Source organism: Thamnophis sirtalis, unplaced genomic scaffold (genome assembly GCF_051295495.1).
Source record: "Thamnophis sirtalis isolate CommonGarterSnake01/CBP01778 unplaced genomic scaffold, rThaSir2_p1.2 scaffold_5, whole genome shotgun sequence".
Classification (NCBI taxonomy): Eukaryota; Metazoa; Chordata; class Lepidosauria; order Squamata; family Natricidae; genus Thamnophis; species Thamnophis sirtalis.
In genome coordinates, this window is record NW_028261385.1 from 141,017,497 (window position 1) to 141,043,368 (window position 25,872).

The window sequence follows — 25,872 nt, forward strand, 5'->3', positions numbered from 1 at the left end:
TATTAAGCCTGGTTTCACCCAGTTTATATGTGTCCTTTTGGGGTTTTTTCTTACCTAAGTGTAGGACTTCCCTTTTCTCTACCTTGAATTTCATTTTGTTAGATAGGGCCCAGGGTTCCAGTCTGCCAAGATCCATCTGCATCTTGAGCTCATCTTCTAGGGTGTTGGCTATTCCTGCCAGCTTAGTATAATTTCTGCAAATTTTGTAAGTTCTCCTTCCATTCCCTCATCTAAGTCGTTTATGATGATATTTGTGAAGATATTACATGAAGGGTTGAATACCACTTTATAAGGCCTTGGTAAGGCCACACTTGGAATACGGCATCCAGTTTTGGTTGCCACGATGTAGAAAAGATGCGGAGACTCTAGAAAGAGTGCAGAGAAGAGCAACAGAGAGGATTAGGGGACTGGAGGCTCAAACATATGAAGAACGGTTGCAGGAACTGGGTATGTCTAGTTTAATAGAAAGAAGGACTAGGGGAGACATGATAGCAGTCTTCCAATATCTCAGGGGCTGCCACAAAGAAGATGCAGTCAAGCTATTCTCCAAGGCACCTGAGGGTAGAACAAGGAGCAATGGGTGGAAACTAATCAAGGAGAGAAGCAACTTAGAACCGAGGAGAAATTTCCTGACAGTTAGAACAATTAATCAGTGGAACAGAAGTTGCCTCCAGAAGTTGTGAATGCCCCAACACTGGTTTTAAGAAGATGTTGGATAGCCATTTGTCTGAAGTGGTGTAGGGTTTCCTGCCTAGACAGGGGGTTGGACTAGAAGACCTCCAAGGTCCCTTCCAACTCTGCTATTGTATTGTATTGTATTGTATTATTGTATTGTATTGTATTATTGTATTGTATTGTATTGTATTGTTTTGTATTGTTTTGTATTGTATTGTATTGTATTGTATTGTATATAAGAGTACTGGGCCTAAGACAAATCCTTGTGGTACCCCACTGCATACTTCCCTCCATATGTGTGTGTCCAGACACACACACGTTAGTTAGTTAGTTAGTTAGTTAGTTAGTTAGTTAGTTAGTTAGTTAGTTAGTTTGTCAGTCAAAGTTACGACAACACTGAAAAATGTGACAAGACCATTTTTCACACTTCTGACCGTGGATGCGTGATTTACATTAGGATGCTTGTCAACGGGTTCATACCTGTGACAGTCACAGCTTCCTGGGGGGGGGCGTCAAAAGCGTGATCCCCCTTTTGCGACCTCCTGACCAGCCAAGTCAATGGGGCGGGGGGATGAACCCGGATTCACTTAACAACCATGTGACCCATTTAACGGCTGCAGTGATTCCCTTAACAAGCGTGACCAGGCGGGTCGTAAAAGTGAAGCAGAACTCACCCAAAGGCGCGTCTCGATTAGCGACGGAACCTTTGGGGCTCTCTAAAGCTGCTTGTCAGGACTGGCCTGAATTTCGGTATGCAAAAAGCTTGCCGAGGAAATATCGTTTTGGGAGCATCGCCCAAAACAATTATGTAGAAACCTCTTGTTCCGAAGGAGTATTTTTGTGTGTGCCTAATGAAATATTTTTTTTGTGGTTTTTTTGTGGTTTTATTAGAATTTGTAGGCCGCCCTTTTCCCTGGGGCGACTCAGGGCGGCTCACACAAAACCGGGAGGGGGAATACAAACATTAAGATACAACATATAATAAAATAGTAGGCAACATCCATTCATCATTCGGGAGGGGTAGCTATCCTTATCCCCAGGCCTGACGGGCGAGCCAGTTCTTCAAGGCTATGCGGAAGGCCTGGACGGTGGAGAGGGTACGAATCTCCACGGGGAGCTCGTTCCAAAGGGCCGGGGCTACTGCTGAGAAGGCCCTCCTCCTTGTAGTTGCCAGCCGGCACTGGCTGGCCGATGGAATGCGGAGGAGGCCTAATCTATGGGATCTTATTGGTCGCAGGGATGTAATTGGCAGAAGGCGGTCTCTCAAGTATCCAGATCCACTGCCATGTAGGGCTTTATGGGTGACTAATAGCACCTTGAAGCGCATCCGGAGATCGACAGGTAGCCAGCGCAGCTCGCGGAGGATAGGTGTTATGCGGGTGAATCGAGGTGCACCCGCAATCACTCGCGCGGCTGCGTTCTGCACTAGCTGAAGTCGCCGGATGCTCTTCAAGGGCAGCCCCATGTAGAGCACATTGCAGTATTCCAGCCTAGAGGTCACAAGGGCCCGAGTGACTGTTGTGAGAGCCTCCCGATTCAGGTAGGGTCGCAACTGGCGCACCAGGCGAACCTGGGCGAATGCCCCCCTGGTCACAGCTGTTAAGTGGTGGTCGAATGTCAGCTGTGGATCCAGGAGGACTCCCAAGTTGCGAACCCTCTCTGAGGGGTGTAGAATTTGACCCCCCAGCCTGAGTGGTGGAATATTAGTCAAATCTTTGGGAGGAAAACACAACAGCCACTCGGTCTTTTCCGGGTTGAGCACAAGCTTGTTAACCCTCATCCAGTCCATAACGGCCTCCAGACCCCGGCTCATCACGTCTACCGCTTCATTGAGTTGGCACGGGGCGGACAGATACAATTGAGTATCGTCCGCATATTGATGGTATCTAATCCCGTGCCTGCGGATGATCTCTCCCAGCGGTTTCATGTAGATGTTGAAATATTTGGGTTACATTTCCGTCTACCCCACCTTGTTGCGTTTATTAATAGTCCAGATCGCTTAGAAAAGGGAAACAATTGAATTTTGTTCCTGGGTAGGTCTAATTCAGAAAAAAACAAAACTGGAATATCGAGATATATCCTCATCTGTGGTTTATGAACTGGGCAGCTGCTAATGCCACAAGTGTGCTAATATTTGCCTTAATGCAAGGGTGTTCAAAGTTAGGAACTTTAAGACTTGTGGACTTCAATTCCCAGAATTCCATGCATGGCTGGCTGGGGAATTCTGGGAACTGAAGTCCACAAGTCTTAACGTTCCCAAGTTTGGATACCCTTGCCTTAAATGGGTGGTGTAGGAGACCTTAATATTTGGGAACCTGATGCCTTTTGGGTTTTGAATTCGGCTCCATTCCTCCTACCGGTAGTCCTCGACTTACGAACTACAACGGAGCCCCAAATCCCCGTCACTAAGTGAAACACGTGTTGCTAAGGGAAGCACTTCTGCCCCGTTTTATGACTTTTCAAAGTTAACGACTGTTGCAATGATCCAAAATTCAGACGCTTGGCAAACGGCTCATATTTATGACGGTCGCAGTCTCCTGGGGTGACGACGTGACCCCCTTTTGCGAACTTCGGGCAGGAAAAGTCAACGGGGAAGCCGGATTTGCTTAAGAACCCTGCCACTAACTTAACAACGGCAGTGATTCACATAACAGCTTTGGCAAGCATGGTCCTAAAGTAAGGCAAAAATCACTTAACTGCCTTGCTTACCAACAGTAATTCAGGGCTCAATTGTCATAAGCTGAGGACTACCTGTAAAAGGATAAATAATACTACGTCAACAGACTGGCAGGAATGGGGAATTATGGTCCCTTTGTGACTTGTGGACTTCAACTCCCAGAATTCCTGAGTCAGTATTAAGATAGATGACTGAGGAATTCTGGGAGTTGAACTCCATAAGTCACAAAAGAGCCATCGCTCTTCATGCTGGCTCAGGAATTGTGGGAGTTGAAGTCCACAAGTCATAAAAAGGGCATTTTCCCTCATGCTGGCTCAGGAATTCTAGGAATTGAAGTCCACAAGTCATAAAAAGGGGCATTTTTCCCCATGCTGGCTCAGGAATTCTGGGAATTGAAGTCCACAAGTCATAAAAAGGGGCATTTCTCCCCATGCTGGCTCAGGAATTCTGGGAATTGAAGTCCACAAGTCATAAAAAGGGCCATTTTTCCCCATTCTGGCTCAGGAATTCTGGGAATTGAAGTCCACAAGTCATAAAAAGGGCCATTTTTCCCCATTCTGGCTCAGGAATTCTGGGAATTGAAGTCCACAAGTCATAAAAAGGGGCATTTCTCCCCATGCTGGCTCAGGAATTCTGGGAATTGAAGTCCACAAGTCATAAAAAGGGCCATTTTTCCCCATTCTGGCTCAGGAATTCTGGGAATTGAAGTCCACAAGTCATAAAAAGGGGCATTTCTCCCCATGCTGGCTCAGGAATTCTGGGAATTGAAGTCCACAAGTCATAAAAAGGGCCATTTTTCCCCATTCTGGCTCAGGAATTCTGGGAATTGAAGTCCACAAGTCATAAAAAGGGGCATTTCTCCCCATTCTGGCTCAGGAATTCTGGGAGTTGAAGTCCACAAGCCATAAAAGGGCCCATCGTTCCCCTCCCTTCCTCTATGGGTTAATATATATAAACCCCGGTAGAACTTAGTCATTGTATGTTACATTACATGTATGAACGACATATAAGGAGTGTGTGACTTGACCCAATCTAGTCGCCCTTAACGTTCTTCTCTCCCGTAACAGGCACTGGATCGCCAGGGAATATATCTGGATCGTGGTGTCATACATGACCTATGATATCTACGTCATGTATCTTTCCCACTGGCACAAGAATCAAGACAAAGGGACGTCCAACGGGAAGTACTCCTGGGATAACCTCCGAAGCTTCCTCCAGAAGGAAAGGCTGATGGTCACCCATCACCTCTTCATCCTCCTCGTTTTAACGCCGGTCGCTGTGGTGAGGCACATCTCCTGAGGGTCGAAAGGGTGGTCAAACTATAGGCCTGATGTTGGTCAGGCCATCCATGTTATTGTGAGGGACGTCAGTGGAAAACAACGTGATTCCTAGGTTCCACCACAAAACCGCGGTAGACAAAAGCGCGGTCGACGAAAGCGCGCATGTGACGTCATCACAGCGCGACGAAAAAGATCGAAAAATGTAAAAATAAAGCGAAAACCTTACCCTAACCCCCCCAAACCTAACCCTAAACCTAACCCTAAACCTAACCCTAAACCTAACCCTTAACCTAACCCTAAACCTAACCCTAAACCTAACCCTTAACCTAACGAAAAACCTAACGCTAACCCTTAACTTAACGCTAAACGTAACGCTAACGCTCTAACCCTAACCCTAAACCTAACCCTTAACCTAACCCTAACCCTAACCCTAAACCTAACCCTAACCCTAACCCTAACCCTTAATCTAACCCTAAACCTAACCCTAAACCTAACCCTAAACCTAACCCTTAACCTAACCCTAACCCTAAACCTAACCCTTACCTTTATGTGAATCGGCTTGCTGTAATTTAATTTTTATTTCAATTTTTCGATCTTTTTCGTCGCGCTGTGATGATGTCACATACGCGCTTTCGTCGACCGCGCTTTTGTGGAACGCGGTTTTGACGGGTCACGGATTCCTAGTTGTTGTTGTTTTTTAAAAAAATATCTAAAAACAGTCCTCGACTTGCGACCACCATTGAGCCCCAAATTTCTGTTGTTAAATGAGAGATTTGTTAAGTGAGCGTTTGCCAATTTTTATGACTTTTCTTGCCACAGTTCTTAAGTGAGTCACTGAAGCTAAGTTAGTAACTAAGATAGTTAAGTTAGTTAACTAAGTTAGTTAAGTGAATCTGGCTTCCCCCTTGACTCTGTTTGTCAGAAGGTCGTAAAAGGGGATCACCTGACCCCAGGACACTGCAACCGTCATAAATACGAGTCCGTTGCCAAGCATCTGAATTTTAATCATGTGACCATGGGGAGGCCGTCATTGTCTTAAAGTGTGAAAAACGGCCATAAGTCACTTTTTTCCACGCTGTTGTAACGTCAAACGTTCACTAAATGAACTGTTGTAAGTCGAGGACTACCTGTGGAGTCAGTCCTCGACTTACGACCGCAATGGCCACTGGGATTTTGATCACTAAGTGACGTGGTCGTTAAGCGAGTCGTCACGTGATCCGTTTTCCCCGCGATTCTTTTGCCATGGTCGCGGAGCATATTGCACAGTGGTTAAGAGCCGAGGTGGCGCAGTGGTTAGGGTGCAGTACTGCAGGCCACTTCAGCTGACTGTTATCTGCAGTTCGGCGGTTCAAATCTCACGGGCTCAAGGTTGACTCATCCTTCCATCCTTCCGAGGTGGGTGAAATGAGGACCCGGATTGTTGGGGGCGATATGCTGACTCTGTAAACCGCTTAGAGAGGGCTGAAAGCCCTATGAAGTGGTATATAAGTCTGCTATTGCTATTAAGCGAATCCGACTTTTCTCATTGACTTTGCTTGTCGGGAGGTCGCAAAAGGGGATCCCGTCACACCCCACACCCCGGGGACACTGCGACCGTCATAAATATGGAGCCAGTTGCCAAGCATTTGAATTTTGATCACATGACATGTGGGGATGCTACAGTGGTTGATAAGTGTGAAAAATAGTCGTGAAGTTATGTTTTTCAGTGCCGTTGTAATTTCGAACCAGAAATGGTTTCAGCCGGTTCGGAGCGGTTCGCACGAACCGGTTGCTCCAACAGTCGGTTGATCCCGCCTACCCGCCCTATCCTGTCCTTTATTTCTAGCTTATCTCAATTACGTGCCACAACAGATCCCCCCTCCCTCGCTGTTCTACTTAACCGTTGCTGACTTGGAAAGTAAGCAGCTGAGTTTCTAAGTGCTCCATTTTCACTGCTGAGCGCAAGTATTTTAGGCACGTGCCCCAAGGTTGGTATTCAGCAGGTTCTGAACAGTGGTGGGTTTCAAAAATTGTTCGAACCTACTCTGTGGGTGTGGCCTCCTTTGTGGGAGTGGCTTGCCGCCCATGTGACCGGATGGGGGTGGCTTGCCGCCCATGTGACCAGATATGAAGATGCCGACGACACTTGTCAGAACCACCTTAAATGACCTCCCACACAGCACTGGCATGCATACGAATAGGATGTAAACTTGTTTTTTAAGAGGCATCTTTGGTTTGCGTTAAAACAACTTCAACACACGCAATGTTCTGATTGCACCACAAACGCAGTCGTCATCCTTCCCTTTCACAGAGGCACTGAGTTTTATAAATAGGAGCATGATAGTGTAGAATAATCATATCCAAGGACCAGTGGTGGGTTTCAAAAAATGTTTGGAAGCTCTTCTGTAGGTGTGGTCTGCTTTCCGGGTCCACTGGTGGAACCTCTTCTAACCGGTTCGGTAGATTTGACGAACCGGTTCTACCGAATAGGTGCGAACTGGTAGGAACCCACCTCTGGTTCTGAAGAACCGGTAGTATTTAGTATTTAGCATTTAATAAATACATAGGCCGCCCAATCCCGAAGGACTCCGGGCGGCTTACAGAAAACACATTTTAAAAATAATAATAAAGAATTGAAAAAAACAGAGAAAAACAGATTAAAAGCCACATCATGCACTCAATCTGGTCGGGGCTGTTGACCTCAATCATGAGATCAACAGCCCCAGGCCTGCCGGAATAGCCAGGTTTTGATAGCCTTTCGGAAGGCCATGAGAGTGGCCAGGGTCCGGATCTCTGGGGTAGTTCATTCCATAGGGCCGGAGCGGCAACAGAGAAGGCCCTCCCTCCCCCGGGGAGCCGCCAGCCGCCATTGTCTGGTTGACGGCACCTGGAGAAGGCCCACCCTGTGCGATCTTAGCGGCCGTTGGGAGGTATGCGGCAGAAGACGGTCTCGCAGATATCCGGATCCTAGGCCATGTAGGGCTTTAAAGGTAATAACCAGCACCTTGAATCACGTTCGGAGACCGATAGGAAGCCAGTGCAGCTCGCGGAGGATAGGTGTAACATGGGTGTATCTTGGTACACTCAGTATCGCTAGGTAGCGGAAATTTTGAGTAGTTCGGAGAACCGGCAAATAGTACCTCTGGTTGGCCCTGTCCCCATCTATTCTCTGCCTCCCAGATTCCAGCTGATTGGCAGAAAATTGAGGTTTTACAGTATCCTTCCCCCGCCATGCCCACCAAACCATGCCACGCCCCCAAAAGCCACACCCACAGAACCGGTAATAAAAACATTTTGAATCCCACCACGCATTGATCCCGCAGCCAAAATGAGCCCCCTTCCTTTTGCTGCGAAGGTTGTGGCTCGAAGGCTGCAAAATAGCTGTGGGCGCCTGTGGGTGGGTATGCGGGCACATGGGGCCAGGGAACCCCAAGGTGGCTGACGGGCCTTGAAGCTGGTAGGTCAGGCTGCAAGCATTTTGCATCCCATCCATGGCGCTAAAACAGGGCGGTCAATCTTGTGGCTCGCGGGCCGGATGCGTCACGCGTTGGCCACGCCCACGCCCAGTTTAGTGAAGAGGGGAAAAGTCCCGATAGGTCATGTGATGCCGCGAGTTTGACACGCCTGCTCTAAAGAATCCTTTTCCCCTGGACCCTCCTTCCCTCCTTCCCTTCCTCTCCCTCTCTCTGTCTCTCTCTCTCTGTCTCTCTCTTTGCTTCCCCCTCTCTCTTCCACACTCTTCCTCTCTCCCTCCCCCTCCCTCTCCCCTCCCTCTCTCACCCCTCCCTCCCTCTTTCTCTTTCCCTCCCTCTCTCTCTCTCTCTGTCTATTTCTCGCTTCCCCCCTCTCTTCCACACTCTTCCTCTCTTTCTCTCTCCCTCTCCCTCCTTCTCTCCCCCCTCACTCCCACTTTCCCTTCCTCTTTCTCTTTTCCCTCCCTCTTCCTCTCCCTCCCTTTCTCTCTCTCTCTGTCTGCTTCCCCCTCTCTCTCCCACACTCTTCCTCTCTCCCTCCCCCTCCCTCTCTCCCTCCCCCTCCCTCTCTCACCCCTCCCTCCCTCTTTCTCTTTCCCTCCCTCTCTCCCTCTCCCTTCTTCTCTCCCCCCACACTTCCACTTTCCCTCCCTCTTTCCCTCCCTCTCTCACCCCTCCCCTCCCTCTTTCTCTTTCCCTCCCTCTTCCTCTCCCTCCCTTTCTCTCTCCCCCACACTCTTCCTCTCTTTCTCTCCCTCCCCTCTCTTCTTCTCTCCCTCCCCCTTCCTATTTTTCTACCTCCCTTTCTCTCTCCCCCTCTTCCTCTCTTCCTCTTCTTCCCTCTGTCCCTCTCCCATTCCCTCCCTCTCTTTCTCCCACCCTCTCTCCCTCTCCCTCCCTCTCTCCCCCCTCCCTCCCACTTTCCCTCCCTCTTTCCCTCCCTCTCTCACCCCTCCCTCCCTCTTTCTCTTTCCCTCCCTCTTCCTCTCCCTCCCTTTCTCTCTCCCCCACACTCTTCCTCTCTTTCTCTCCCTCCCCTCTCTTCTTCTCTCCCTCCCCCTTCCTATTTTTCTACCTCCCTTTCTCTCTCCCCCTCTTCCTCTCTTCCTCTTCTTCCCTCTGTCCCTCTCCCATTCCCTCCCTCTCTTTCTCCCACCCTCTCTCCCTCTCCCTCCCTCTCTCCCCCCTCCCTCCCACTTTCCCTCCCTCTTCCTCTCCCTCCCTCTCTCACCCCTCCCTCCCTCTTTCTCTTTCCCTCCCTCTTCCTCTCCCTCCCTTTCTCTCTCCCCCACACTCTTCCTCTCTTTCTCTCCCTCCCCTCTCTTCTTCTCTCCCTCCCCCTTCCTATTTTTCTACCTCCCTTTCTCTCTCCCCCTCTTCCTCTCTTCCTCTTCTTCCCTCCGTCCCTCTCCTATTCCCTCCCTCTCTTTCTCCCACCCTCTTTCCCTCCTCCTCTCTCCCTTTCTCCCTCACTCTTCCTCTCTCTCACCACCTCTCCCTCCCCCTCTCTTCCTCTTTCTCTCTCTCCCACTGCCTCCCTCCCTCCCGCCCGTCCTCCCTCTCTCTTTCTCTACAGCATCTGCGGGGTGAACTCGGAGACTTTTTCGTGGGCTGCATCTACACTGCCGAGCTGAGCACCCCATTCGTATCCCTGGGGAAGATCCTGATGCAGGTAAATATTTCAGACCCAGGAGCTTCATATCTTTTTATTATTATTATTCTTACTATTATTATTAACTTTAGATGCCACCCATCTCACCTCGCAAAGCGACTCTGGGCGGCTTTCAATTAAAACGCTAAACCCTGCTAGTCCTTAACGTTCCGCCCCAAATTTCCTTTGCTAAGCAAGGCAGCTGTTAAGCAAGTTTCCCCCTTTTTTGCCAGCGTTGTTAAGCGAATTGCTGTGGTTGTTAAATGAGTTATGCAGCCTGTCAGCGTTTGGAGCATCGATCACATCCAGAAAACACACACGGGTAATTGATTCAGCAGGAATTCATTAACTTCTCTTTATATCAGTGACGTGCGGTCAGCTTTATGGCTGGTGAGGCACTTTTTAGACTTGCGGACTTCAACTCCCAGAATTCCACAGCCAGGCATGCTTAGTTCCGATTTAAAGCGACAGCATTTTTCCCCCTTGCAAAATAAGTTTTCCCTTTTTTTTCTTCTCCCTCCCCTCCCCCTCCTTCATCCCTCTCTCCCTCCCTCCCCCCTCTCTCTCAAACAGACACACGCACAAAGAGAACTTGGATCCCTCTCTCACTCACTCACTCTCAAACAAACACAAACACAGAAGTTGGATTGGATATATTTTCCAAAGGCTTGAAAGCAGCTCCTCTGCCATACCCCCCCTTCCCCTGCTGCCTTCCGATCTTTTATCCAGCTCTGTGTGTGTGTGTGTGTGTTTGAAAGGCAACGTGGTTCTGCCAGAGCTCTGAGTCAGACTGAGCTAGTTGCTCCCAGAGAACTCTAAAAAGCCTCTAAAAATGCCCTCTACAGGAGGCGAGAGAACACGTGCCTCCTTTGCATACGAAATTTTTTTCTTGTTAACCCTTGCTTAACTCTTAAAAGGCGAAAAATTGCTTATGCACAGGAGGCCCCTATTTCTCTGGCCTCCTCCTATAGTTAATACTAAGCGCTGTTCCAAGTCACTGTGAATCTGGTAGCAACTACCTTGGCTTTAATTATTTTTAAAAAATTCTTTAAAATTCTTTCCTTTTCCTCATGACTGGTGAGGCCACGCCTCCCCTGCCTCTAGTGACGGCACGTCCCTGCTTTATATATTATATTATATCTTTATATAATATGTTATATTATATATATAACACATGAAGTAAATATACAATACCAAAATAGATTTTTCCAACGTGATAGTAAATTCAAGCAAACACAGGCAGAGGACAGAACAGTTTCCGTTTCAGTTCAGAGCAGCAGACTAGTTTAGAGCTCAACTGCAGAGCTGAGCCACGCCCAGGCTCCTTGCTGTCTCCTTGTTGCTCACACAGCAAATACCATTTCAGTTTCCAAACAGCCCTCATTGGCTGACTTAGTTGCTGTGCCTATTCATTGGCTGACCTTGTTGCCATGTCTTCCAGGTCATGAAGTCTCATACACTGACCCAGTCGTTAAGGGAACCTGGCTTACTCCATTGGCCTTGCTTGTCAGAAGCTGGCTGGGAACGTTACAGATGCTGATTATTTAACAGCTGCCGTGGTTGGCTTAGCTACTGTGGCAAAAAATGGTCATAAAATGAGGCGCACCTCACTTAACAGCCTCACTTCACAATGTATATTTTGGGCTCAATTATGGTCATAAGTCGAGGACAATCCATGGTAGGATTTCGGAAGCCCTCTGAACGTAGTCTTTGACTTACAGAAGTTCACTTAGTGACCATTTGAACTTACGACAGTGAAAAAGTGACTTATGACCATTGCTGTGGTTGGTTATGTGATCAAAATTCAGATGCAACTGACTCATATTTATGACGGTCGCAGTGTCCCGGGTTCACGTGATTCTCTTTTGCGACCTTCCGACAAGCAAAATCAACAGGGAAGTCAGATTCACTGAACAACCTTGTTTCTAACTTAACAACTGCAGTGATTCATTTAACAACTCTGGCAGAAAAGGTTGTAAAATGGGACAAAACTCACTTCGCATCTGCTCGCCAAGCAAACATAAATTTTGGGCATCGTAAGTCGAGGACTACTTTTACGAAGGCTTAAAAGGAAGCAAGTCAGAACACAAATCATACAGAGATGTAGCAGGCAGTTCCACCACAAATCCGCGAAGCCCTTATCCGCGGAGACATAAGCGCAAAGACTAATTCGCGCCGTTCTAAGCCCTAAGGAAAAACGCGACCCTACCACGATGACATAATCGCGGAGGGCAAATCCGCGCATTCCCAAGCACTCAGTACCCTAAACCTTACCCTAAACCTAAACCTAACCCTAAACCTAAACCTAAACCTAACCCTAAACCTAACCCTAAACCTAACCCTAACCCTAAACCTAACCCTAAACCTAACCCTAAACCTAACCCTAACCCTAAACCTAACCCTAAACCTAACCCTGAACCTAACCCTTAACCTAACGCTAACCCTTAACCTAATCCTAAACCTAAACCTAACCCTAAACCTAACCCTAAACCTAACCCTAAACCTAACCCTAAACCTAACCCTAACCCAAACCTAACCCTAACCCTAACCCTAAACCTAAACCTAACCCTAACCCTAAACCTAACCCTAAACCTAACCCTAAAACAAACCCCTAAACCTAATCCTAACTCTTACCTTAATTGAAATCGGCTTTCTGCTGCGGCGCCGTTTTAAAGCGCCCTTCTGTTGCCGCGCTGTTGTCGCGGCGGTGATGACGCACGGTGATGACGTCGCGGCTTTAGCGACGCGCTTATGTCTCCGCGGATAAGGGCTTCGCGGTTTTGTCGTGCTACGGTAGCAGGCACCCTCCTGCCCCATGCGGGAATTAAAGGAGCAACTGCGGGAATCACTCCCAGCCTTAATCTTATTTGTGGGCCAGCCGTTGACTGTCCTTTAACCTTCTCAACGTTTTCTTTTTTTGTGGGGGGCGTTGACAGCTGAAAATGCAAGATTCCCTCCTGCATAAGATCAACGGAATCCTCATCTTGATTACGTTCTTCCTCTGCCGGATCCTCCTTTTCCCGTACATGTACTGGGCTTATGGGCGACAGACGAACGTGCCCATCTACGAGGTGCCCTTCCGCATCCCTCTGCATTGCAACGTGGCCAACGCCTTCCTGATCGCGCCCCAGATCTACTGGTTTACTCTCATCTGCCGCAAAGCGATGAGGCTCTACAGCAGTTCGCCAGCTCCGGATCGAACGCGATAGCAAAACAAAAAACACCTCAACGTCCCATTTGGAAGCAACATTCCTTACTTTTCTGGACTGAGGGATTTGCGGGGGTGTGTGTGGGGGAGAGGCGCCACTGCGGAACCGTCTGCTGTTCTTCCCAGCCGAGATGGAGGTGAATCACCTCCGCAGAGGTGCCTTCGTGGTCGCCAAACCACTACGAGCCTTGAGGTTGTATGCTTCCGAAGCTCCCCGTATCCGTGCCCGCTGACTGCAGCGGTGTTCCAGATGTGTTCCAGATGTTGAAAGTGGGAACCTGGGACTCGCGGATGGCCAGCCCCCGGAGGCCATGAGAATCCTGCAAATCTCTTCTTTTGCCCCCAAATCTTCAGTTGGCGGTTTAGGGCAACGAGATTAGATAACACCGCACAGACCGGTTTGTACGTCCTTCTTTGATTATCCCTCATCGGAGCGTGCCCTGATCTTTTTCGCTTCCTCACCTCGAAAAAAATGTCTACCTTCTACAACAGGGGTGTCAAACTGGCGGCCACGACTACCCCAGCTCCGTGAAGGGAAAAAAATGTCACGAAGCCTCACGTGACAGCGATGAGTTTGACGCCCGTGTTCTAAACCTTCTTCGATATGTTCTTTGTTGCGCCAGTTTGCTGCTGGTGAAATACGGATAGCCTTATTTGGATCTCTTGAAGGCTGCCTTGATTTCACCCAAAAATGCCGAGGGATTGCTGCTGGAAAATTTTAGCCTCCCTTTTGTTTTGTTTTTTGTTAAAAATACATCTCAACATTCTTGTGCTTCTCGTTCCTACGGATAGTCATGCTTAGCAAAAAAAAAAAAACACCAACAGAAACTGGAGAGAATTGGGACCTCCCTTGTCCCAAATCGTGGAAAGATTCTCACTTCGAACAGACAACATTGCATTTTTTTTGCACATTCCAAGTGTCCTTTCGATGCACAGGATGGAAAACTTGGCCGACGTCAAGGTCATTTCGGAACAGGTGCCAACTTTTGAGGCGGATAACCGGATCGTGATTCAAGAAGAAAAGGTTCAAGAAAAGAATTTTTGGTGCTCCGTGTGTGTGACACACGTAAAAATCAATGAGGCTTCAACAAGTGGCATTCCCATCTTGATTTTTTTTCTGACTTTGTAGCTATTAGCAGAGAAAGGAAGGGAAATTGAGAGAGTGATCTGAAATGAAGATGAAGTTGCTGAGGATGGAATGAACTGGCTGTTCAGATCTGGACGGGTTCTCGTAAGATTCTGTTCTGACCTGCCTCCCAAACATTACAAACCCTCTGTAATTAAATCAACTATTCCTTTATTAAGAGCACCAGTAGCCCTGGCAAAAAGTGCCACAGCAGGCTATCAGTGGCTGACCGGCAGGGAGATGAATAAATTGTCTACCACCCCTATTCATCTCTGCTCCCTGCCTTTTATCCCCAGAGCTAGGGTGGGGCTTCGCTAGCAGTGGCTCTTCCATCCCAAGGACCAGCCCATAGATTCCCACTGCTCTCCTCTCCTCTGCCTTCTGCGTATCTCTACGGCCAGCACTGGACCCAGCTGTCCCTCCTCTTCCTCATCAGCCACCTCCAGACCTGGGGGCTGTTGACTCTCCATCTGAGGGCTGATGGCAAATTGGCCATGAAAAAAGTCCTTTTTTCCATTCATCTTTGGAAAGATAACACATTTTCCCCAAAATATGACCTACTCCAAAAGTAAGCCCTAGCTTGGTTTTTTTACACGTGCGCCCAAAATAGGCCCTAATTAAGACCACGCCCACTCCAGGGTGCACAGCAGTGGTGGGTTCATACTGGTTCGGACCGGTTCAGCTGAATTGGTAGTGGTTTGGTGGCCTGGGTCCCTGGAACTGGCAGTGATCCAGGCCTGCCATGTCCCCAAACTGGTTCTCTGGGTGGCGCCATAGGCGTCACGATGTTGCATGCGCAGAACTATTTTCATTGCACAAATATAATTCCCCCCCCCCTTTTTTAACATTTTGCACATGCGCAGACATACAGTGGGGCAAAAAAGTATTTAGTCAGCCACCAATTGTGCAAGTTCTCCCACTTAAAAAGATGAGAGAGGCCTGTAATTTGACATCATAGGTAGACCTCAACTATGAGAGACAAAATGAGAAAACAAATCCAGACAATCACATTGTCTGATTTGGAAAGAATTTTTGTGGAAATTATGGTGGAAAACAAGTATTTGGTCAATATCAAAAGTTCATCTCAATACTTTGTTATATATCCTTTGTTGGCAATCACAGAGGTCAAACGTTTTCTGTAAGTCTTCACAAGGTTGGCACACACTGTTGCTGGTATGTTGGCCCATTCCTCCATGCAGATCTCCTCTAGAGCAGTGATGTTTTGGGGCTGTCGCTGGGCAACACGGACTTTCAACTCCCTCCAAAAGTTTTCTACGGGGTTGAGATCTGGAGACTGGCTAGGCCATTCCGGAACCTTGAAAATGCTTCTTACAAAGCCACTCCTTCGTTGCCCGGGCGGTGTGTTTGGGATCATTGTCCTGGTGAAATTGAATTGAATTGAATTTTATTATTTGTATGCCGCCCTTCTCCGGGAGGGACTCAGGGCGGCAAACAACTCAAAAGGGGAAAAGGGGAACATAGAACAGAATACAAGTGATTTAAAACAGGCAAGAATCACACAACCACACAAGTCGATAGGGGAGGGGAACTCATCAACCCCAGGCCTGCCGGCAAAGCCAGGTTTTGACGGCTTTTCGGAAGGCCTAGAGAGAGGTGAGGGTCCGAATCCCTGCGGGGAGTTCGTTCCAGAGGGCCGGAGCTGCCACAGAGAAGGCCCTCCCCCGGGTAGTAGCCAGGTGGCATTGGCTGGTAGACGGAACCCGGAGGAGGCCGACCCTGTGTGATCTAATGGGTCTTTGGGAGGTCATTGGCAGCAGGCGGTCTCTCAAGTACCCAGCCACGTTTCATCTTCAATGCCCTTGCTGATGGAAGGAGGTTTGCACTCAAAATCTCACGATACATGGCCCCATTCATTCTTTCCTGTACACGGATCAGTCGTCCCGGGTCCCTTTGCAGAGAAACAGCCCCAAAGCATGACATTGCCACCCCCATCCTTCACAATAGGTATGGTGTTCTTTGGATGCAACTCAGCATTCTCTCTCCTCCAAACACGACGAGTTGTGTTTCTACCAAACAGTTCTACTTTGGTTTCATCTGACCATATGACATTCTCCCAATCCTCTTCTGGATCGTCCAAACGCTCTCTAGCAAACTTCGGACGGGCCCGGACATGTACTGGCTTAACACGTCAGGCACTGCAGGACCTGAGTCCGTGGCGGCGTAGTGTGTTTTTTTATTATTATTTTATTATTTATTTTTTATTAAAGTATTTTTATTAGTAAAAGAAAAATACAACAACCAATAACCGGTAAAAGACAATACAACATCCACTGTTTCACTTTACATTTGACTGTGTTTCAAGACATTCCCTTAATATCAAAATCCTTATCGGCATCAAAGGTTGGGTATCTTCTCCCCTCCCTCCCTCTTTCCTTACCTTGTTTCTTCTTTCCCACTCCCCTTCCTTCCCTCCCTCCTTCTCTCCTTCCCTCCTTCTTTCCCTCCTTTCTTTTCCTTTCCTCCTTTCCTTCCCCTTCCCTTTCCTCTCTTCTTCCCCCCCTCCTTCTCTCATATCTTCCCTCCCTCCTTTCCTCCTTCCCTCCTTCCATTCTCTTCTCTTAAGTTCCCTCCTTTCTTCCCTCCTTCCCTCCTTCCTATCTACTCTCCTTCTCTTCTTCTTTCCCTCCCTCATTCCCTCCTTGCTTCCCTGCCTTCTTCCCTCTCTCCTTCCTATCCCACTTTCTTCTCTTTCTTCTCTCCTTCCTTCTTTCCACCTCTCCCTTCCCTTCTCTCCTTTCTCTTCCTCCTTTTTAACCTTCCCCCCCTTCTTCTGCCTTTCCCTTTTTCCTGTTTCTCTCCTTTCTCCTCTCCATCCTGTCCTTCCTACTACCCCTCTCTCCCTCCAATCTAACCTTTGTTGCATTTACATATTTTCCTCTACTGAGGACGACCCGGTTCTCTTTCCTTATTTAAAAAAGGCAAGCTTTACACGAGCACCGTAGTGTGTTACTGATGGTAGCCTTTGTTACGTCGGTCCCAGCTCTCTGCAGGTCATTCACTAGGTCCCCCCCGTGTGGTTCTAGGATTTTTGCTCACCGTTCTTGTGATCATTTTGACCCCACGGGGTGAGATCTTGCGTGGAGCCCCAGATCGAGGGAGATTATCAGTGGTCTTGTATGTCTTCCATTTTCTAATTATTGCTCCCACAGTTGATTTCTTCACGCTAAGCTGCTTGCCTATTGCAGATTCAGTCTTCCCAGCCTGGTGCAGATCTACAATTTTGTTTCTGGTGTCCTTCGACAGCTCTTTGGTTTTCACCATAGTGGAGTTTGGAGTGTGACTGTTTGAGGTTGTGGACAGGTGTCTTTTATACTGCTAACAAGTTCAAACAGGTGCCATTAATGCAGGTAATGGGTGGAGGACAGGAGGAGCCTCTTAAAGAAGAAGTTACAGGTCTGTGAGAGCCAGAAAATCTTGCTTGTTTGTAGGTGACCAAATACTTATTTTCCACCATAATTTGCAAAACAATTCTTTCCAAATCAGACAGTGTGATTGTCTGGATTTGTTTTCTCATTTTGTCTCTCATAGTTGAGGTCGACCCATGATGTCAATTACAGCCTCTCTCGTCTTTTTAAGTGGGAGAACTTGCACAATTGGTGGCTGGCTAAATACTTCTTTGCCCCACTGTATTTATGTGCAAATGCACACACACACACAGGTGGAAAATTGCACACCCACCAGTAATTGCCAGCAGCAACCCACTCCTGGTGCACAGGTAAAAATTACGCTAGGGTGCGGATGGTGGGGGGGTAAAGCTGCCCTACTTCTTGCCTTCGGATAGTTGTGGCCAGGCCTCGCACACCTCGGCCCATTTCTTCTGCAGCGTCTCATGATGATGTCAACACCAGAATCTCCGATCCGGAGTGGTGTCCCCATCTGCAGAGGCCCTCAGGAAAATCTTTCCGGCCTTGCCGGGCAACGAAGTTCTTGAAGGCCTCTGATAGTGAAAAAGAAGACTGGGGCAAGGTGCACACGTGAGGTGAGTCCGTGGATGACATCCGCACCCCGGAAATAAGACCTGGTGCCTTTTTTTTGTGGCAAGACAATATAAAACAGGGTCAGGGCTGAGTTACGACAGGCATTACCGCCAGTACGGTTGTTTGTGAGCCCCGCGCAGTGGTGGGTTCCGTATTCCGTATGCGGCGCGCGCATGCATTGTACTTCCCTGCGACGCTTCTGCAAGCCTCCGTGACATACCAGCTGCTCGGCGGAGCGTTGCACAGGCGCCGTACGCTCCATGCTTGTGCACGGAAGCGCCAAAGGCTTAAAGCACAGGTAAGGAGCTCGGGCGGGTGGGTGGGTCCTCTGGAGCACCGGAACGTGGTACCCGGTGCTCCGGGCAGGCTCCTGTACACCCGTACTGGGGCGTGCTGCCTGCAACCCACTACTGGGCCCGCGAGCTTATAGCAATAGCAATAGCAGTTAGACTTATATACCGCTTCATAGGGCTTTCAGCCCTCTCTAAGCGGTTTACAGAGGCAGCATATTGCCCCCAACAACAATCCGGGTCCTCATTTCACCCACCTCGGAAGGACGGAAGGCTGAGTCAACCCTGAGCCGGTGAGATTTGAACAGCCGAAACTGCAGATAGCAGTCAGCTGAAGTGGCCTGCAGTACTGCACCCTAACCACTGCGCCACCTCGGCTCTTGCTTCGCGCGCATGTGCAGTGCAATTACAATTGTTCTGTGCATGTGCAGAACTGAAAAACAAGATGGCGGTGCATATGGCGCGGCCTGGAGAACCGGTTCGGGGGCGTGGCAGGCTTGGGTCGCTGCCGGTTCCAGTGACTCAGGCCGCCAAACCACTTTGGTACGAACCGGTACGAACCGATAGGAACCCACCACTGGGACAGGGTCTTATTTTCACGGAAACACAACAGGGCACTGCTCCCTTAAGGTCGTGGTTTTGGGGCAGGGGAGAATACAGAAATATTTTCCAAACATGGAAACAAATTGATAAGATTTGAGGAAGCCGAAACATTCGCCTGGTTATTTGCTACTACCAATAATCCTCAACTTAACGACGATTCGTTTAGTGACCCTTCAACGTTACAACGGCGCCGAAAAAAGTGACCGTTTTTCACACCGCAGCGTCCTCGTGCTCACGTGATCAAAATTCAGACCTTTGGCGACTGACTCATATTTATGACGGGGTCGCGTTTGGTCCTCTTTGGTGAACGTCAGACCAACAATGAGGAAACCAGATTCACTTAACAACCCCCATTCCTAACTTAACAACGGCAGCGATTCACTGGACAACCGTGGGAGGAAAGGTCGTAAAATGAGGGAAAACTCACTTAACCACTGTCTCGCTGAACAGCGGGAATTTGGGGCTTTATTGTGGTTGTAAGACGAAGACTTAACCTGTATACAGTTCCATCTACGCTGCTGGAAATGTTTGAAAAAGTGGTGTTTTGAGTCGGGGGGCATTTGAATATTTACAGGCTGTCTCAGGCCTAAATTTTGAGCTCGAAATGTGTCCGATTAAAACAATTTTTGTCCCTAGCTTGTGTCTATCACAACCATCTTTAAACCAGTGTTTCTCATTCTCAGCCATCTTAAGATGGGTGGACTTCAACTCCCAGAATTCCCCAGCTAACCGGCTGGGGCATGCTGGGAGTTGAAGTCCACCCATCTTCAAAGTTGCTGAGATCGAGAAATGTTGTAGTCTGAGGGGGAAAAAGAATCTACGTGGAGGTTGCCTTCCCTAATTCCATCTCTTGCTTAACTTATTTTGCCCATCCAGGGAACAAGCAGATGCTGGAACCAGGTTAAATCCTGGCTTGAATGAATGAAGTTCCTCCGCAAGAGCATTCCCCCCCCCCCGTGTCAAAGCACACAGTGCTATTACATCATCATAAAAAATTTGTTATAACCCCCCAAAATGCAATGTGGAAAATAATAGTATGTTCACACATTAATTCATGATGGAGAAGAGATGAGTTTAAACACTGTTTTGCTCCTACCCTTGTTAAAATTTTGAACATGAGATGAAGCACCAAGCAGGCACTTTTCATCTTCTCTCCCTTTCTTTCTTTCTTTCTTTCTTTCTTTCTTTCTTTCTTTCTTTCTTTCTTTCTTTCTTCCTTCCTTCCTTCCTTCCTTCCTTCCTTCCTTCTTCCCTTCCCTTCCTCTCCCCTTCCTTCCTCCATGTCCTGCTCCCCTTTCTTTCCTTCACTTCCTTCTCTTGTTCCTTCTCCTTCTCCTCCATGCCTCTCCTGCTCCTTCCTTCCCTTCTCCGCTCCCTCCCTTCTTCGTTCTCTCGTTCCTTCCTCCTTTCCTCCCTGTTGCTCTCTCCTTCCTCCTCCTCTTCCTTACTTCCCCTCCTTTTCCTTTCTCTCTCCTTTCTTCCTTCTTCTCGTTTTTTCCTTCTACTCTTTCCTTCTCCTTCTGTAGTAATGGAAATTTTGGGTTTAGTTGTAAGTCGTAAGTCAATAACTCCTCTGCTACCAACCCCTCCTGCCCTTCTTTCCCTTCCTTCCCTACCCTTTCTTTCTATTCCTTCCCTGTTCTTTCCTCCCTCTTTTCTTCCTTTCTTTCCCTTCTCTGTCCTTTTCTCTTTCATCTCACTTTTTTATCTTCCATTCCTCCTTCCTTTTTCCTTCCCTTCTCTTTTCCTCCCTCTTTTCTTCCTTCCCTTTCTTTCTCCCTTCTCCGTCCTTTCCTCTTTCCTCCCCCTTTTCTATCTTCCATTCCTCCCTCCCTTTTCATTCCCTTCCATTTTCCTCCCTCTTTTTTCCCTTTCTTCCCTTCTCCTCCTTTCCTCTTCCCTTTCCTCCACTTTTCTATCTTCCATTCCACTCTCCCTTTCCCTTCCCTTAATTTTTCCTCTCTTTTCTTCCTTCCCTTCTCCCTTCTCCGTCCTTTCCTCTTTCCTCCAACTTTTCTATCTTCCACTCCTCCCTCCCTTTTTCTTTCTTCTGTTTTCCTCCCTTTTTTCTTCCTTTCCTTTCCATCCCTTCTCCTTCCTTTCCTCCCACTTTTCTTCCTTCCCTTCTCCCTCCTTTCCTCTTTCCTCCCACTTTTCTATCTTCCATTCCTCCCTCTCTTCCTTCCTTCTGTTTTCCTCCCTCTTTTCTTCCTTCCCTTTCCGTCCCTTCTCCTCCCTTTCCTCTTTCCTTTCCTCCACTTTTCTATCTTCCATTCCTCCCTCTCTTTTTCTTTCTTCTGTTTTCCTCCCTCTTTTCTTCCTTCCCTTTCCATCCCTTCTCCTCCCTTTCCTCTTTCCTTTCCTCCACTTTTCTATCTTCCATTCCACTTTCCCTTCCCTTAATTTTTCCTCTCTTTTCTTCCTTCCCTTCCCTTCTCCCTTCTCCGTCCTTTCCTCTTTCCTCCAACTTTTCTATCTTCCACTCCTCCCTCCCTTTTTCTTCCTTCTGTTTTCCTCCCTTTTTTCTTCCTTTCCTTTCCATCCCTTCTTCCTTTCCTCCCACTTTTCATCCTTCCCTTCTCCCTCCTTTCCTCTTTCCACCCACTTTTCTATCTTCCATTCCTCCCTCTCTTCCTTCCTTCTGTTTCCTCCCTCTTTTCCTTCCCTTTCAGTCTCTTCTCCCTTTTCTCTTTCCTTCTCCCACTTTTCTATCTTCCATTCCTCCCTCTCTTCCTTCCTTCTGTTTTCCTCCCTCTTCCTTCCCTTTCCGTCCCTTCTCCTCCCTTTCCTCTTTCCTCCCACTTTTCTATCTTCCATTCCTCCCTCTTTTCCTTTCCTTTCTTTCCTCTCCCTTCCCTTTCCTCTCCCTTCTTTTTTCTTCTCCTCCTCCTTCTCCCTCCCCTCCTTCTCTTCCTCCTTTCTCCTTTGATGACCATCTGCTGGGAGGCTTCGGGCTTCCTTGGCCAGTTATTGGACAATAGGAAACAAACTACTGGAAGAAACAAGCCTGAGGGGTGTAATCTGATAGGGCATAACTTCTGTTGTTCTTAAAATGGATGTTTTTGTCGTAACGCCCCCTGGCGAACGCTCCTGTGTCTGCTGTATTTATTTTCCTCTTCCTGTGGTGTACAACTCGTTGTTGTTGTTGTTGTTGTTGAAAGCAAACTCGACCTGTCTATGCTTTCAGTGGATCACAAAAGCCCCATTTAAGAGTGCATTTTAACCATTTTTAAAGTGGTGGGAACAATTTAAAGGTGGGGAAGACTAAAAGGTAATAACTTTTACGTCATATTTTTTTTACGTCATTTATTAAGATTTATAGGCCGCCCTTTTCCCTGAGGGGACTCAGGGCGGCTTACAATCACGGGGAAGGGGGTGCAATATCAAAAAACAAACAAAATGTGAACAAAAGAAAAATAATAAAACACAACTTTCATTCAACAGTCAACACTTGGGCGGGTAAATTGGGAACCTATCCCCAGGCCTGATGGAGAATTAATCTTAGAAGAATTAATCTCTAGATTAATTAAGAATTAATCTCTAGATTAATCTTAGAAGAATTAAACTTAGAAGAATTAATCTCTAATGCCATTAACGGATCTTCACATCCCTGAAGAAGATTGAGAAAAATTGAGGAAGGGGGAAAGTGTGTGTGTGTGTGGGTGGTTGAGTGGCTCGGTTTTCTTGCAGACGTTTCATTACCAAACTAGGTAACGTCATCAGTGCTGCAAGGAAGGATGTGTTTTTGACCCTTTTGGGTCAAAATGTGGGGGAAAAATGTGGGGGGAAAAATGTGACCATTTGATTAAAAAAAACAAAACCACCATCGGTCAGTTCCGATGTCTGAAATCATTTGGAGCGACTTGCCAAGGCACACAACCAGTTTGCGTTGATATTACATTGGCCGGGTATCAGGTAATTAATGCAAAAAATCGTGAGTTCAGATTCTGCCTTAGCTATGAAAGCTGGCTGGGTGACTTGGGGCCAATGAGCAGGAGACGGTGAGTTCTAGTCCCGCCTTAGGCATGAAAACCAGCTGGGGGACTTTATAAGCCACTTCTTCTCTCTCAGACCAGCCTACCTCACAGGGTTGTTGTGGGGCAAAAAGGAGGAGGAAGGAAATTATGTATGTTCACCATCTTGAGTTCTGACTTAGCTATGAAAGGTAGCTGGGTGTCTTTAGACCAATCACTGGGAGACAGTGAATTCTAGTCCCACTTGAGGCATGAAAACTGGGTGACTTTTAGCCAATCACCAGCAGAGGTTGAGTTGTAGTCCCGCCTTAGGGCATGGAAACTGGGTGACTTTCAGCCAATCACCAGCAGAGGTTGAGTTCTAGTCCCGCCTTAGCGCATGGAAACTGGGTGACTTTCAGCCAATCACCAGCAGAGGTTGAGTTCTAGTCCCGCCTTAGCGCATGGAAACTGGGTGAGTTTCAGCCAATCACTAGCAGAGGTTGAGTTCTAGTCCCGCCTTAGGGCATGGAAACTGGGTGACTTTCAGCCAATCACCAGCAGAGGGTGAGTTCTAGTTCTGCATTAGGGCATGAAAACTGGGTGACTTTCAGCCAATCACCAGCAGAGGGTGAGTTCTAGTCCCGCCTTAGGGCATGGAAACTGGGTGACTTTCAGCCAATCACCAGCAGAGGGCAAGTTCTAGTCCTACTTGAGGCATGGAAACTGGGTGACTTTCAGCCAATCACCAGCAGAGGGTGAGTTCTAGTCCTGCCTTCGGTATGAAAACTGGGTGACTTTCAGCCAATCACCAACAGACGGTGAGTTCTAGTCCTGCCTTCGGTATGAAAACTGGGTGACTTTCAGCCAATCACCACCAGAGGGCAAGTTCTAGTCCTACTTGAGCCATGAAAACTGGGTGACTTTCAGCCAATCACCACCAGAGGGCAAGTTCTAGTCCTACTTGAGCCATGAAAACTGGGTGACTTTCAGCCAATCACCAACAGATGGTGAGTTCTAGTCCTGCCTTCGGTATGAAAACTGGGTGACTTTCAGCCAATCACCAACAGACGGTGAGTTCTGGTCCCGCCTTAGGCATAAAAAGCAGCTGGATGACCATGGGCCAGTCCCCATCTCAGCCCAACCTACCTCACAGGGTGGTTGTTGTGGGGAAATAGGAGGAACATGTGTTAGATATGTTTACACCTTGAGTTTTTGTAAAAACAATAAAGGCAGCAAACAAATAAATAATAAACGTCATTATGGATTGCCTGGGTTTCCAATTGAACTGGATTGTTGCAGCCTCGCACACAACTCGGGCCCTTGATTTTTGGCAACTAACAAAAAAACAATTTCAATGAAGAAATGGTGAAATTAGTTTTTTGCAGACTTCCTTCATTCTTTGATTTCTCTTGCCACCTGATAATGCTCCGAAGATCCAGAAACGTTAAATACAGTAGTGACCAAAATTGTGGAAACCTTTCGGGAAATGTGTACAGACAGTAGTTTTGAGGTTTGATGGCTAATAACACCCCTTTTTTTGGGGGGGGGGAGTAGTACCATACAATTATATATCAACGGAAAGATAATTTAATCAAGAACGTAATGCAATAACTTTTATGAAGGATTTGCTTTTAGAATAGCAGTTATAAAGAAAAGGGAAACACGTAGAAAAAACGAGGTATGCAAAAATGAGAATAGAATAAGAGAGTTGAAAAGGGACCTTGGAGGTCTTCTAGTCCAACCCCCTTCCTAGGCAGGAAACCCTATACTGTTTCAGACAAATGGCTATCCAACATCTTCTTAAAGACTTCCAGTGTTGGGGCATCCACAACTTCTGAAGGCAACTTCTGTTCCACTGATTCATTGTTCTAACTGTCAGGAAATTTCTCTGCTGGCTGGAGAATTCTGGGAGTTGAAGTCCACAAGTCTTAAAGTTGCCAACTTTGGGAACCACTGCTGTAAAGCTACCTGATATCAACCAAAGCCAGTTGTGCTTTCTCTTTCTGGTTATTTGGCTATAGCTTCTTCATAGAATACAGATAATTGAACAAACTTGGTTGCGTTACATTCTTGATTAAATTATCTTTCCATCGATATGGCACTCCTCCCAAAAAAAAGGGGGTGTTATTAGCCATCAAAGGTTCTTGTAACTTGTCAGCTTTAAGACTTGCGTGCTTCAAATGCCAGAGTTCCTGAGCCAACATGACTGGAGGAGGAATTCTGGGAGTTGAAGTCCACAAGTCTTAAAGCTGTCAAGTTTGAACACCCCTGGGGTTTTTTTCTCTAAAGGGTTAGGGGTGCGAGGGTCTTGTAACTTGACAGCTTTAAGACTTGCACACTTCAATGCCAGTTCCCGAGCCAACATTTTGGTTGCTAAGCAGGAGAGTTGTTAAGTGAGTTTCACCACATTTTACAAGTTGGCCACGCCCACCGTCACATGCAATACAATAGCAGAGTTGGAAGGGACCTTGGAGATCTTCTAGTCCAACCCCCTGCCTAGGCAGGAAACCCTATACCATTTCAGACAAATGGCTATCCAACATCTTCTTAAAGACTTCCAGTGTTGGGGCATTCATAACTTCTGGAGGCCACTTCTGTTCCACTGATTAATTGTTCTCACTGTCAGGAAATTTCTCCTCAGTTCTAAGTTGCTTCTCTCCTCAATTAGTTTCCACCCATTGCTTCTTGTTCTGCCCTCAGGTGCTTTGGAGAATAGCTTGACTCCCTCTTCTTTGGGGCAACCCCTGAGATATTGGAAGACTGCTATCCTATCTCCCCTGGTCCTTCTTTTCATTAAACTAGACATACCCAGTTCCTGCAACCGTTCTCCATATGTTTTAGTCTCTAGTCCCCTAATCATGACCAAGCCACACCCACAGAATAGGTAGTAAAAAACATTTGAAACCCACCACTCCATCAAACCTCAAAAATACTTTCCCCAAAAGGTTTCCACAAT

General features: G+C 47.5%; 1 protein-coding gene across 1 annotated transcript in view; it reads left to right on the plus strand.

Moving 5' to 3' along the window:
- TLCD3A (TLC domain containing 3A) overlaps positions 1–14,334 on the plus strand; it is a 46,130-nt gene extending 31,796 nt beyond the window's left edge. Inside the window, exons 3-5 of the mRNA XM_087716999.1 lie at positions 4,420–4,633; positions 9,661–9,756; positions 12,672–14,334. Coding sequence (XP_087573125.1) covers positions 4,420–4,633; positions 9,661–9,756; positions 12,672–12,944 — 583 coding nt within the window. The 3' untranslated portion in view covers positions 12,945–14,334. The remainder of the gene's footprint in view (positions 1–4,419; positions 4,634–9,660; positions 9,757–12,671) is intronic.
- Positions 14,335–25,872: the final 11,538 nt, after the last annotated feature.